This window comes from Perna viridis, chromosome 5 (genome assembly GCF_037379345.1).
Source record: "Perna viridis isolate PV_CMFRI_1.1 ecotype Kerala chromosome 5, ASM3737934v1, whole genome shotgun sequence".
Classification (NCBI taxonomy): Eukaryota; Metazoa; Mollusca; class Bivalvia; order Mytilida; family Mytilidae; genus Perna; species Perna viridis.
The window spans coordinates 20,965,697-20,981,363 of NC_142449.1; the positions used below are offsets into that span (position 1 = coordinate 20,965,697).

Consider the following 15,667-nt stretch of genomic DNA (forward strand, 5'->3'; position numbering starts at 1 on the left):
TGAAATCAGATACTACAATATGGGACCCATACCTGATGTTGGATACAAAATTTCAAGAGGCTGTAATTAGAAGTTGCTGAGGAAAGACTTACAAAGATAATTTCACCCATCCGCTGGACCAACATTCACCATTCTACTACCTGATTTTCAATATGTGAAATTGGACCAAAACTGGAACAATTTTGGACATTTCTAGCATATTCTGAACTAGGTTTATAAGTTTAATATTTCATAAAATGCAAACAAGGGGTATGATTGCATCAAATGCACCCTGCTCTCCATATCCGTGATACAGACAAAGTGAATTTGTTTATAGGGAGGGTATAGTAACTTACAGTGCTAACAGTAAATATGGCATAAAATACTAATAATACCATACCTATGAGTTCCAGCCAATAAACACAGTTGATCATTAACAACCAATCCATCTACCAGATAATCTATTTCATTCTTTCCCTGAAATATATTATATGTATTATTAATGAACATTCCTGATGACAATCAGGGGCTTTAGCTCTGTCACAGTGTATACAAGGCATAAGTAATTAAGTCTTTGTAAGAATCATGCAAAATCTGAAAAAATGTGATAAACCCCAAAAAAGGCTACATATTTTTATTTTTGTAATTAAGTTGTTTTATGGGTCTATACTATGAAATGTGTAATTATTCATTCAAATCTGCCTGCTCTTAGGAGATAATCGACATTGAAAATACAGTAGATTCTATTGTATTTGAGTGCCATTTACAGAGTTATCTCCCTTAATTTTGAAATCTACAGTGCATTCTATATAATTTTTATCTCCAAAGAGCACGGGTTATATGAAAAACCACATATTTATTTCTGTTTACTATGACATTTCAAACAAAATATCAAAAATTAAAATATGTAGGCTTTTTACCCATGAATCACATTTTGCATGATCCTTAGCTGGAGTGCTAATTAATAACATTACTAGGCTGAGATTGCCTAAATTGCTCCATTTATCTGAGTTATGAACAGTCAAATAAAACCAGTTGAAAGCCTATATGTTTTTGCATACATATATTAAACTTCAGTCAAAATATCAAATATCAACATCAACGAAAAATAGTGGGGACAGAGGAATGAGCAAACAATGAATAAATGGAGGCACACACAGAAGAATAGACACTGGTCAGGATCACCATATACCTCAAGTATTCAAGAGCAAGAGCAAGGGTAAAATTATATGTACTACTATGAATTTAGTATTATTTATGTTTTTTTATTATCACTTTCTGCTTTTTGTTAATATAACACATACCACATGTATCAATAAGAAAGTTTGAATTCTAGTGGAATTTTATGCATTTCTAAGGTCCATGTGAGTTATTGTGGTCACTAAGTGTTAGTCCTATGCTGATGTTTATAAGGTCCACATGAGTTACTGTGATCACTAAGTGTAAGTCCAATGCTGATGTTTATAAGGTCCACATGAGTTACTGTGATCACTAAGTGTTAGTCCTATGCTGATGTTTATAAAGTCCATGTGAGTTACTGTGATCACTAAGTGTTAGTCCAATGCTGATGTTTATAAGGTCCACGTGAGTTGCTGTGATCACTAAGTATTAGTCCTATGCTGGTGTTTATAAGGTCCATGTGAGTTATTGTGATCACTAAGTGTTAGTCCTACGCTGGTGTTTATAAGGTCCATGTGAGTTATTGTGATCACTAAGTGTTAGTCCTACGCTGGTGTTTATAAAGTCCATGTGAGTTATTGTGATCACTAAGTGTTAGTCCTACGCTGATGTTTATAAGGTCCATGTGAGTTATTGTGATCACTAAGTGTTAGTCCTACGCTGATGTTTATAAGGTCCATGTGAGTTATTGTGATCACTAAGTGTTAGTCCTACGCTGGTGTTTATAAGGTCCATGTGAGTTATTGTGATCACTAAGTGTTAGTCCTACGCTGGTGTTGCCAGTGTCTGTGGTCATAAATTATTCTTTATATGTTTTCACGAATACATTGAGCCTAATTAATCATTTAATGGTCAATATAAGTAAGTGCAACAAAGAGTTGATAGAATATATTCATTTAAGTACCAATATCCAAATAAAATTCAGAAACTGCTTATGGTAGAGATTATACAAGGTGTAGAAAACCCACCAAACAAACAATGCTTTTTTTGGTCAACATGAACCATATTTTTATGTAAGGCAGCAACTATTTGATTCTCTGAGGGTAGGCCTATTTATTTTTCCTTTTGACAATTTTTTTTTCCTTGAGCAAAAATAATTTGTAATTTTTTCCAGGGCCAATCAAAAATTTAAAAAATTGTTTCATTATCTATTGAAAACAATTTTTTATTGTCATCTCACTACTGCATAGCAACTTTCACATTTTTCGAAAACAATTTTTTTTTTCTCCAGTGATTAGTCAAATAATTTTTCCACATTTTCTGAAAATAAACTTTTTTCCCATAAAAAATATCAATAGCCTGCCCCCACAGAAAATCAATGGTTGCTGCCAAACTAAAGTACTTTCTGTATACAGATCTGTATTTCTTTTGAAAACCATACACTCATCTCACTCTTAAATCAACCAAATCAAGAAAGATAACTCTTGCAGAGGGATAATTTCATTTACTATCTGTAAAAGTTCAATAACCAAATAACAAACTAGGACCTGTTGTATAGTCTATAGCTGTTTCTGATTGAGAAATAACGGTACATTTGAAGGGTTTATGGCATGCATGAGTCAGCTCCTGTTGGATTTTTCTATATTAATATGTTACGACTACTAGTACTATAAAGAAATAATTGATATTCTCCCTATTTAATATTAATTATTAAAAGACTATTTTAACATACATATTTTAATATCATCCTACCCAATATTCATATGGGTTCAATTATCACAATAGCTTATTCATTTAAAAAGAAGAGACATTATAAAAGGTAAGCGGAGTACACTTATTGAACATTACTAAATCAAAACTTTGGCATTTTAATTTAATTCAATTTATTATAAATGCCTGTCACTATCATGGTAAAATCTATATCGGTCAGGACTGAAATATACTTCATGCAGTACTTGATAATATATCAAAGTCTATATCATGTTACCAATTGATAAAGGTCTGGGTGGTTTGTTTAGAATTTTGTCTAAATTAATTTGGTCATGTTGAGAATGGACATTGATTAAATATTTTCTGGCTATGGCTTGTTAGTTCACCACATTTGGTATAAATCAGATACATGATGACCTCCTTTAAATTAAACATATATTGTAAGATCAAAAGTAAATGACAAAGCATATTTGTTTATCAAAGTACTAAAATGATGATAAATAAAAAAGAGGTAAAAGGAAACCTCTGAAAACTTGTCTTGTACTTTAAAAACTAAATCAAAGTACTTAACCCTACAGACCTCTTCTTATCCATTTTTAAGTTCAGTAGTACTATATTTTAGTACAATTAATAATCTCTGACATAAATTGACTGTGTAGTACATATACTATATTTCAGAGCAAGTCATACTTTCCTACATAATATTACTGAGGACTATTTGTAGTCTATATTTCCTAATACTTCCCAACATTACTTGACTTAGTTGTCTATATTTCAGTACTTGTAATACTTTCAGACATAAGTTGACTACATGTACCTAGTTCAATATTTCAGTACTAGTCATGCTTTCCAACATAACTTGACAGAGTACTATGTAGAACTATATTTCAGAACTAGTAAAACCTCCTGACATATTATAAGTTGACTACCTAGTTCTAGAGCTATTTTTTCCTGCAGTTAGTTGTGTAGCAACACATAATTAATGTAACGAATATGAATATGGTGAATAAGTGGAAGGGACAACTTCACCAGGATAAAAAATGTCAGCTCAAGGCCACCCATGGGTCTTCAATAAACGATGGGGAAACCCTCACACCACATGGCAGGCTTTAACAGGGTTAAAGTACTTTGCTGTGATTACAACTCTACCCCTTTTAAATCTGGCCACTATGCCAAAATATAACCTTGTAAAAACAGAAATAAAAAAAATGACTATATGTTACACAAATACACAAACAAAGGACTATTAGTATTTAATTGATATGCCAGCTACTGACCAGTTTAAACCTACAAAAAGTTATGTCCTCAATGTATTGAAGTACATTTTGATCATGTTTATGTAACCAAGATTTGTTCACCAAGAAATGTCACTTCATTCATTCTATTGGTTTCAAACGGTTATATATATTTATTTAAAGAACTCTTTATATCTGAAATAAGAGGTATTCACTTAATAAATTAAGGAATATGAATTAATCAAATTTCTATGATTATATAATAAAATGTTTATTAGGTATTATACCACATAAAGATCTGGTAAAATAGAAAGGAGAATTATAATTGATAAATCAATTGAAAACCTTTTTTTCTATATACAATGTATATATATATATAAAACAAGACAAATAACATGTAAAGAATTGTGTCACAATCATAATCATATACTGAAAAAAAAAATTATTTATGGATATCATGGTTTAACATGAAAACGTCAGTACGTAGATTCTTGAATTCGTTGAATTTAGAACTCCATCATACAAATAAAATGGAAATATCATGTCTTTCGGAACCAAATTTTGTGGTTTGTGAAACCCACGAAAACTGGTACTTTCAAGAAATAAAAAGGACAGGACAGCCCATCAGAAAAAATAAAAAGGCAGGATCTGATATTGTTCTAATATGTTTTGAGTATATATTAAAAAAAAAAATTGGCGCTTTGCAAACAAGAGGCTTCCAAGAGCCTGAATCGCTCACCTTGTTGAATTTTGACTTTCAAAGGCTATAAATTAAACAAGAAGTTGTCCAACAATTTTGACTCACAAAGTCTTTGGTAGGACTTATCACTAGACCTTTTCAACAATTGAAAGTTTCTTTTAATCAATCATAGTTTTCAAGATATTGACTGAAAACTATTAAAAAAAAGTCATTTTTCCCCTTTCAAGGGCAATAAGTCTTACAAGGAGTCTGAAGACTTTTGTTGTCCTAATAATATGTAATATGGATCATTTCACCTATTGAAAGAATTTGGATAAACCTAACGGTTTTGGAGATATAAGTGAAAAACTACTGTCTGACCTATATGTTCTACTTTTAGTAACGGCGGCCATGTTTTTTGACGAATCAAAAATCCCCACCACAGTTCTATGCAGTATACCCCAAGGAACATTCATACCAAGTTTGGTTTCAATTAGTCAAGTAGTGTCAGAGGAGAAGATTTTTGGAAGAAATAACATTAAGAATAGCAAAAATCGTTGAAAAAGGGCAATAACTCCAACATGGCTTAACGGATTAAAACGAAAATTTGACCAGAAATAGATCTCATCATGCTGAATACTTTTACCCTGTCAGATTTCAGCTAAACCTAATGGTTTAGGAGATATATGTGAAAAACTACTGTCTGACCCCTATGTTCTATTTTCAGTAACGGCAGCCAAAGTTTTTCGACGAATCAAAAATCCCCAAATCAGTTCTATGCAGGATACCCCAAGGAACATTCATACCAAGTTTGGTTCTAATTAGTCCAGTAGTTTCAGAAGAGAAGAGTTTTGTATAATTGTTAACAATGACGACGGATGACGACGGATGACGACGACGATGGACGCCAAGTGATGGCAATAGTTCACATGGCCTTTGGCCAGATGGGCTTAAAAAGGCAGTACCTATATTTTCTCAAAATGAAAATAATTTATGTACTTATTATAGCAAATGGCTAAGTTCAATAGGTAAAAATTCATTTTGTCACATTTGTTTTATTTTTAAAAACAATGTGCAAAGTTTGAACTAAATTGATGAAACACATTTTGAGTTACAGATTACACAAAGAAAGTACTATCCACAAGATAAAGTCACAAAAAAAATAGCTAAGTTCAACGAGATAAAAACAGAAAAAAATTGCCACATTTCTCTGTAATAGGAGGTGCTCATCTTCAATGTGTATATAAAAACTGCAAATTTTGACATATTTTTGCTGACATAACACAATGGATGATAAAGGGGTTGACATTTTTCCAATGCGATCGGTATAGTTTTGTTTTTTACTCTTTGACCTTAAAGATGATCTTCCATGGAAAATCAAGTCACCTGATCACAATTCTGCTCCCTATTGGCCAAATACTGATAACTTAGTGGCGTTGGAAAAAACTGTGTCGAAAACTGAAATTCAGTGCCATGTGTTATTTCCTGAATGAAATGTAGAAAATTATAGTAAAAAGAACAAATTTTACTGCTTGGGCTATCTTTTATAAAGATAGTATTTGTTTTGGCTGACATAGCACAATGGTTGATAAGGGATTGATATTTTTTGCTTACATGACATTGTGGTTGATAAGGGATCGACATTTTTTGCTGACATGACATAATGGTTGATAAGGGACAGATATAATATTGCAGAATAAAGATGTGTTAATCTCTACATCAACTATACTTAACACAATCTTATACAGCTTCAACTGAAAGACATTAAAAGCAGTATTTAAAGTTTTTTTATTCAAATCTTAAGTAAATTCTTCATATAAAAAGTCAAACATAGCCTGAGTGTTTACATTGTAGTTTCAAAAATCACTACTAGTTTGTAATTGGTAGATACAATGAAACCTGTCTAAACAAAACCTTGAATATTCATTGGAACGTTTGTATTCAGTATTTTATATCAATCACATATAAGCATCAAAGTAACTTGAACTGGTTTTATTCTGTTTCAAATAAAAGCTTGACAGGCTTTGGTGAAATTGAATATGATACAAACATATCACTGATTTCAAGAGTTATGTGCCTTACCCTAGGTCTACCTCCTGAAATGTATTTTAAACCATGGGAAACTGAATACCTTTCTAAATAGAACCAAATTCTTAAGTCTAGAAGGAGTTTGGTCTAGATAGGTTTAACTGTATCTGATACAAGTACTTTTACCTCTCTCACCCTAACTAACCAAACTGACATCAGTATTACTATGGTAAACATACTTATAAGGTCAATAGAACTTTACAAGAACACATTTAAATATTTTTGTATTACTAATGGTATGAAGTAACAGCATGTTAAATAAATAATGACCGAATTAAAGCTAGATACTTATTACCACAGGCCAGAAGTTTAAATACCATGAAAACAAATAATCCTACTGCCTCAGATCAATACACATGAACCTATAATTCTTATCATCACGCTATACCAAGGCCAAAAGTTGACAGTTATATTTCAATCCATGTTGCCAATACAATTATTCATTACAGGATTTTGATTACAGTTAACAATCAAGTTAAATAGTTCCACAGTGTTTTATAAACCCTATATTACAGATCTATGTGCCAAGTTCACTAACATGACATTTATGTATGATTTACCTTGGTAAGACAAAATGTATTGTATTTAATCATTTACTCCTACTCTAAAGGAAAAGCCAGTCATAGTTAATCAAATGGCATTGAAAATGTCAATCTTGACTGTAGTGTTGTTCAAGTGTCACACATTTAATTGAAGTCAATGAAGAAATCATTTTGAGAGTAGATTTTCCCCTTCTGGCAGAAAAATCTGTTGATGAGAACAGAATGCTAACTTCATGCATAATTTGTTCAGGTAAAAACTGCAGAAACTCAGCAAAAAATCAACAAACCTGTACAAAAGTCAAACATAATCTGTTATGGATGAGTAATCAAGGGAACCAAGGTAATATGGATATTAAGCAATGTACCAAATATTAAATGAATATCTAGAAGCATGAAAAAAAAACAGTGTAGAAAACTAATTTGCTGAAATGACAGATGGACAGATGGATGGAGTACAAACCTACAGTACTCATTAGAGAAAGTTGCCAACAGGGGAATGAAAAAAAAACATTCACAATATTCAGTTGATTTATCAATTCAAGAAATTAAAGAACCTTAGTGAGTGCACTCACATACCCCACGCGAACCAATGTTGAATACTGAAGTAAATTTGTTTGTCAGAAAAATACAATGTAGAAAGACCCCAATAAAAAATGAATTAGAGTGTTTTTCATGCATTACAAAAGACTGCAACAAAATAAAATATAAAAAAGATTTTTGAAAATGGTCATTTCTTTGTCTTCTTACTCAGAATGGTAGTTTAAAACTCAAGACTACAATTTCTTTAAGTTTTAATTAATCCAAAGTAAATATCATGGTAGCTGAACAAAACATACACTTGATCTGTAACTTATCATGGTGAACTTATATACTAAAAATCATGTCATAGCCTGCAAGCGCTTAGAGAAAAAAGTCTGAAAAACAGCTATTTCTGTGAATTTAGCTAAGTTCAAGGCCCGTAATTTCAGTAAAAATCATGGGAAAGGAACCAAACATAAACTTGTCCCTGTAACTTATCATTGTGCATCTACATACTAAAAATAATGTCAATATCTGTAAGTGTTTAGAAAAAAAGTTCAAGGCCCATAATTTCAGTAAAATCATTGGAGGGGAACAAAAGTTAAACTTGACATGTACTTATCATGGTGAACTTATACACCAAAAATCATGTCAATATCTGCAAGCATTTAAAAAAAAGTGCGGAAAACTGAAGATGGACTGATGGACTGACAGACTGTGTGGGGTATAATTAAGATTTATCAAAGCCTTATTTAGTTTGGATTAATTGCGGGTGATTTTGACATCACAGTGCCAAGTTAGTTTATGGAAAATAAGCTATCTTGCCCAGATGAGAAATAAACAATCAAATTACAGTAATTCATATTCAAAATACCCAAAAAGAGGGAACCTCATGATAAATATCAATATTTCTAGTAATAATGATGAACAGTGTGGAAATATGAATGGGTTTGAAGATATAAAACCAAATGTATTGTCTACCAAGTGTGGAATTATGCTTTGGACTACCCTGGTACACATTGCATTAGAGTCCTTTCTCTTGACATTAATATTACCTCATCAAAGCCAGAACTGCAAAACGTGTTAATGACATCTGAAAATAAAGAGCTTTACAAAGTGCAGCATAATAGGACCACAGCATGTTGATCTCTGTTCACTCTGGGCAAGTGAAGACACAATATTTGTTTATTACATACTTAAACATAAGAATTTACAGTTCATTATGGATACAACAAGTGGTTAAGAAACAATAGTGCACAAAATTTGAAATTCAGTTAAAGTTGAAAGGTCCTTCTTAAAGGGTTCTCATCAAAGATCTTTGCCTTTGATCCCTATAACTCAAAAACCTTAGAAATATTCGAAATATAATAGAAAAAATCACATACAAAAATTTCCATCAGGAATCTAAGGATTTTATGAATTTCATAGTTCTCAGAACCCTAAAAAATCTTTGTATGGGCCTTCAATTCATCAAAAAGTGGTTTTCCAAATTTATCACAACAAAACAAACCTAATGCATTACTTATTTAAATGTTTGGTTTCAAATTATGGTCAATATTGCTCTTTAAATATAAATTTTGTATATGTCATGGGGTAAATCCCCCCACAAAAAGTGACACTTGGCACATATGGATTTCGAACCCCTATTATTCAAAAATGGGTATGGATTTCAGATCTGTATTATTCCAAAATGGTTAAAGATAAGTGTATTATGTGAAAAAATGTGTAAAACAGAATTTCAAACAGACTACATTGACAGAGAGAATCATCTAAATCAGATTATCAATTAACAATATCAGTTCTAAATACAATGCCTATTTCTCCCTATTTGCTCCTTATTTCAAAAGGGGGTGAGGCAAAAATCTCTAAAAACTAAAATTGTTTAAAAATCGAGTTTTACTCGAGTTACCATAAATTCATGTAAATGAAAGTTAACAGATGCCAATTGTTACAACACCAAGGATGACAGGGTGATGCCATTATACAACCTCAAAATCTTTGTAGTTGTATAAAAACTCCCAACATCAATCACAGGAACCGAGAATTGAATAAACATTTTGTACACGTGTATACATATTTAACCTGCAAACGACCTTAGTAGCCAATAACTTATGAAAAAAAAGCATTAAGAATGCAAAAAATAATGTTTAAGAGTCAATATATATGATACAGTTAGGAGGAATATATCATGCAGGTAAATTTTCAGGAATAATCATCATCTATCTGCCATCAACATATAGATTTTCTAGCAAGGTAAACAGAGTTATCTCCCCTAACCTTAAACAATAAAAAATCTCTAGAAAGGAAATTACACTATGGAATTTATATGACATTAAGCATGCAAATAGCTTTTAGTACCATAAAAATAATAGTAATTCTATAATTAATTTACTGCATGTTTCAGAAAATCATCAACTAAATTTCAATCATGTAAAAAATACAAGTCTTTTAATTCTATTGAAAAAGAACAAAATATTAAATTCAATTTACTGAGATGAAAGAAGTTTTTAATGATCAATATTTTGAACTGCAAATGAAGGCAGCTTCTATTTCAGGTAGATAATACCTAAAATATCTAGCAGATAAATTTTGCCAGTTTTTCTGAAAGATTACCTTGAATGAACATACTCTCAGATTTTAAAGTAAAAACCTACATTATGTAGGTTACCTATCTTGATTATGAGATAATTGAGCCAATAAAACGCAATTTTTACATGGATTCTGTTTACTTTGCAAACTATCAAAAACTGGTAGATAAAATTTCATATAAATTTTTATAAAGAACACTTTAAAACTGACATAGTTTAATGTTTCAAAAAGAAAATTGGGAGTCGCCAAACTTTTATTTGTAATATTAAAAAAAAACCTTACAATGTCCATTATTTTATTTTTATTGACAATTTTCCCATTAGTTATCTCCTCTTAAAGGAGGCTCTATTCAATTAATGCTTGTAACTGTACCATGCAATATTTTATTTCAAATGTTTATAAAAAATAATTCAAACATACTTTTTTTCCATCATTTTAACATAAGTAATTCATTGAAAATATATACATATATGTATGTATAGTTTTGTAAGAAGACTGAATGCTCAGTGTAAAAAGGTATGATCTACCTAAATACTTTGAATAATTTAGCAGTCAGATTTCAAGGTACATATCAATCACATGTCTAACTAACTGGTTGGTGGCCAAAAGATGTGCTAAATTTTAGCATGTTGAAGTTAAAATTTAAAACAATTATGTGTAAAAATATTCCCTTCAGTAGCATATCAAGGTCAACTAATGAGAATTTCAAGCCGTAATTATCTACTAATGGTCCATGTGACCAAAAATAGGCCCGCAGCAGCGTTAAGCTTGTCAGAAAAGGCAACTAAATAGTGCTCAGAACCCTGGCCGGGGCAAGGGCACTCTGCCCACAGAGCAACTAGGCTGAGTGCCCCAGGTGCTGGAATGAGGTACCCATGGCATGTTGCTATAATACAGAAAACCTGACAGCAAACCATAGTGATGCACCGTGTTAAAGAACCCCACCTTGGTATTTGATAGTAGTAGTAACCTTTGCCCTCCATTACAGGAGGCTAAATTGCCTGACCCTACCCATCCCTCCCTATTTAAAGTGGCAGTCAAAATTTCTCGACCCTACTGTCTTTGTGTCTCATCCCATTTTTCATATCATCATCATCATCATTTCATGTTCCTTTTATCATCCATTTCATGTTCATTGTCTGAATATAGCTGAAATATTGCTGCTTGGGAGTTAAGACCCCAAGAATTAATCAATCAATCAATCAACTTATGAAATGATATAAACTTGCTCTTCTGTCAAAACATTTTAATTTCACATCAATAATAATACACAATTTGAAAACGTGTATTGCTAAGAGTATATCACTGGAGTGGCCAACATCAATAGTTTTTGACAAAATCAAACTATAATATTCATTATCAATTAATTTCAAGACTGATACAAGAAATGCTCTTTTATCCCATATACTTAGACTTGGGACATGTAAAATCCGTATATTGAATAATCTGCCCATGAAAGTATCCATATAATATGAGTTAGACACAGTTTACAAAGGAGCATTGCACTTGTATACACTTTTTTTTTACATTTGTTAAGGTATTATTGAAAAAGGGACGATGGCTGAAAGGGATGAGAAAGGATAGGTAAATGGCTGTCCATTTTTTAAAGAAATCATTCAGCATACTAGATCAAGATACTGTAAATAATTCTATTTTCATTATTTCCTGGTTTTTGAATTGCATATTTTAATTTCAAATCAATTTAAAGGCTACTTGCACTTTGAATTCAAATCCCTGACCCATTTATGCAGGCCATTCTGATACTCCTATGACATAAGAGGTTGGAATTCCATTTCTCTATACCCCAATGGATGGCACCAAGTCAGAAAATAGCTTGCCAGACAACCTCTAGCACTGCTGGAAAAGCCTGTCTGATACCTATTCTAGTTTGACTGAATGTCTACTGTTAGCCTCGCATGCGATGCTCGGTATAACATGAACTTTCATTCATTGTGGAGCTAAATATACCCTGCCCACTTGTAAAATAATTTAAATTAGGAAGCAACAACAACAGATCAAAGCCCCATCTTATAAAAAGCCACATATCAAACATAAAGTTGCGTGCATTGTCATACTAGGCATACCTGCACTCGTACAGAAAGTTGATATCCAACCATGCAAATCTCCAGTATTTTTAAAATAAAGATACAAAATAACATTTTCTCCCTTTTTAAACGAATTTCAATGCTTTCCATGCAATCTATTTCTCTTTACTCGATTCAGTTAATCAAAAACCAACATTCAACCTTGAGAAAGGATGCATTTTTGATAAAAACAAAATTTGTCATGTGCCAATCACTGCCAACATTTTGCATGGGCATCCTCTGAAATGTTTGACTGAATCAAATGTTGGATATTTGTACTGTGATTATAGTCTTAGTAAATACCTCAAATTTGTCTTTAACATCTGTAAGGCTAACAATATCTTCTTCCTGAAAACCAAACAAATCATATTTAACAAACAGCCCCTGAGAATTTAACTCTATCAAAGATCTTGTTCACAGCCCCTGAAAATTCAACTTCATCAAGGATTTTATTGACTGCCCCTGAAAATTAACTTTATCAAGATTTTATTCAGTTCCCCTGAAATTTTAACTTTATCAAGATTTTATTCACTGCCCTTGAAAATTAAAATTTCAAGATTTTATTGAATGTCCCTCAAAATTTTACTTTATCAAAGAACTTATTGACTGCCCCTGAAAATTAAATTTTATCAATGATTTTATTGAAGCCCCTGAAAATTTAACTTTATCAAGATTTTACCCAATGCCCCTAAAAGTTTAACTTTATCAAAGAATTTATTGACTGCCCCTGAAAATTTAATTTTATCAAAGAATTTATTGACTGCACCTGAAAATTAAACTTTATCTAGGATTTTATTTACTACCCTGAAAATTCAATTATATCAAGGATTTTATTGACTGTCCCTGAAAATTCAATTTTATCAAGGATTTTATTGACTGTCCCTGAAAATTTATTTTTATCAAGGTTTTTACTGAATGAAAATTTAATTTCATCAATGATTTTCTTCACAGCACTGAAAATTTAATTTTATCACAGATTTTACTGAATGCCCCTAAAAATTTAACTTAACAAAGAATTTATTGACTACCCCTGAAAATTAAATTTTATCAATGATTTTATTGACTGCCCCTGAAAATTTAACTTGATCAAATATTTCATAGGTAGTCCCTAAAAATTTTACACAATATAACGCTTATCATTGATAGTCCCTATACATCTGACACAATATAACGCTTATCATTGATAGTCCCTATACATCTGACACAATATAACGCTTATCATTGATAGTCCCTATACATCTGACACAATATAACGCTTATCATTGCTATTCCTTATACATCTGACGCAATACAACGCTTATCATTGCTAGTCCCTATACACCTGACACAATAAAACGCTTATCATTGCTAGTCCTTATACATCTGACACAATATAACGCTTATCATTGCTAGTCCTTATACATCTGACACAATATAACGCTTATCATTGCTAGTCCCTATACATCTGACACAATATAATGCTTATCATTTCTTGAAACAGTGAAAATATGATCACTTGACAAAATACATGAAATTTAGCGACTGAAATAATGCTTTCAGTTGTCAGAGTGGAATAAGATATGGACAATTTAAAAAAAAAAATTCATCCAGCTTGAGAATTTCCTTCAAAATCTTCTTTTCACACTTTAACTAAAGCCATATACATTAATTATGGGGTAAAAGACATGTTAATCTACATAAAGTTTGGCCCTTAACATGTGCAAACTAAACCCTAAGTATTTTCACAAGAGGCTGAAGCCAAACCAACACAATCCTATACCATCAGAAAATTTCAATATTTTATAAGTATTTGATGTATCAAAAGCAGTAGTTAACTTATATTATGAAATCTAATAGACTGTTCTATCATTTCTTCCAGGCAAATTAAAAATGATACATGTACAATGAAATTTCAATAAAGGATGGTTTAACTTACCTTTTGGGTATCCCAAACATGAAATGTATCTATATGTGTTACACAGTAAAGATTATCGCCATACCAACCTATCTTGTTCTGTAATGACAATAAATAAAACAAAATCACTAAAAACATCAGTAATTACCTGAACTTTCTGTTATCAAATCAATTTTCACAACTGTTTACTATAACATGTACTTATTTTCACTATCCAAATAGGAGAAATGTTCCTAGTATTTTATCTTCAGTGAAAATGCAGGTAGTGAAAACAAGATGTCTTGTGAGTTGTTCATCCTTAAAGATATCCCTGCTGAGAGCTGATGACATCTGGGTCCTAATTCATATCATATTGCATACCCTAAGAAAGATGTTTTAAGTACCATTTTGTGTAAGAATCAGGCAATGGTTGGCACATCATTTTCCCAAATTTAGTCATTTTTGCCTAAAATATATTCAGTACATATAGAAAACAACCACCATTTTTCCATAGTGTTTTTATGATTATATTTGACCTATCAATATCTTAAAAAGGCAAATTTTACAAATACTTTGATGGTTATTTCTGGTGGTTATCATGTATAACGAATTGGTTAATGCAATAAAATCTGTGCTTTTTCCTTCATCTGCCACACCTTATATACATTTTGTCCGATTCTTAGACAGAGAAGTACTTCAAAAGTTAACCACTACTGTGAAGTACAGGAGAAATCTGACTGAAAATTTTGTTTTAAACAACATAAATACACTTGTTTAAAGCAGTATACCTTCTGTCCTTAGAAGGATGGGTATTAATATCAGAAAAAAATAGATCAGATTAATAAAAGCAACAATCCATATTAAATTCAAACAGTGTGCAGAAATATCCACAAAACATCATATAGTGATAGTCCTGTCTGTATTAAAAGAACCAATCCATATTAAATTGAAACAGTGTGAAAAAAGTCGACAAAACATTAATTTTTTTTGTCTACATACATACATTATATTTTACAAAACGATAGTCCTTTCTGTATTCAGATCTGCATTAAAAAAAAACAAACATTCATCTACCACATAAATCATATAAATCAAGAACCACAACTCTTGCAAAGAGCAAATTTCACATACAATTGATAAAATTCTTTTTGAAAAATGTAACAACTGAATGACCAACTAAGACTGGACATGTGGACTGTTACTGCTTCTAAGTGACCAACTTAGACTGGGCATGTGGACTGTTACTGCTT

General features: G+C 31.5%; 1 protein-coding gene across 1 annotated transcript in view; it reads right to left on the minus strand.

The window, feature by feature from the left end:
• LOC148616463 (WD repeat-containing protein 89-like) overlaps positions 1–15,667 on the minus strand; it is a 35,416-nt gene that overhangs the window by 4,195 nt on the left and 15,554 nt on the right. The window contains exons 9-11 of the mRNA XM_088583523.1: positions 14,460–14,537; positions 12,848–12,892; positions 380–456 (exon numbers count right to left, since the gene is read on the minus strand). Coding sequence (XP_088439649.1) covers positions 380–456; positions 12,848–12,892; positions 14,460–14,537 — 200 coding nt within the window. The remainder of the gene's footprint in view (positions 1–379; positions 457–12,847; positions 12,893–14,459; positions 14,538–15,667) is intronic.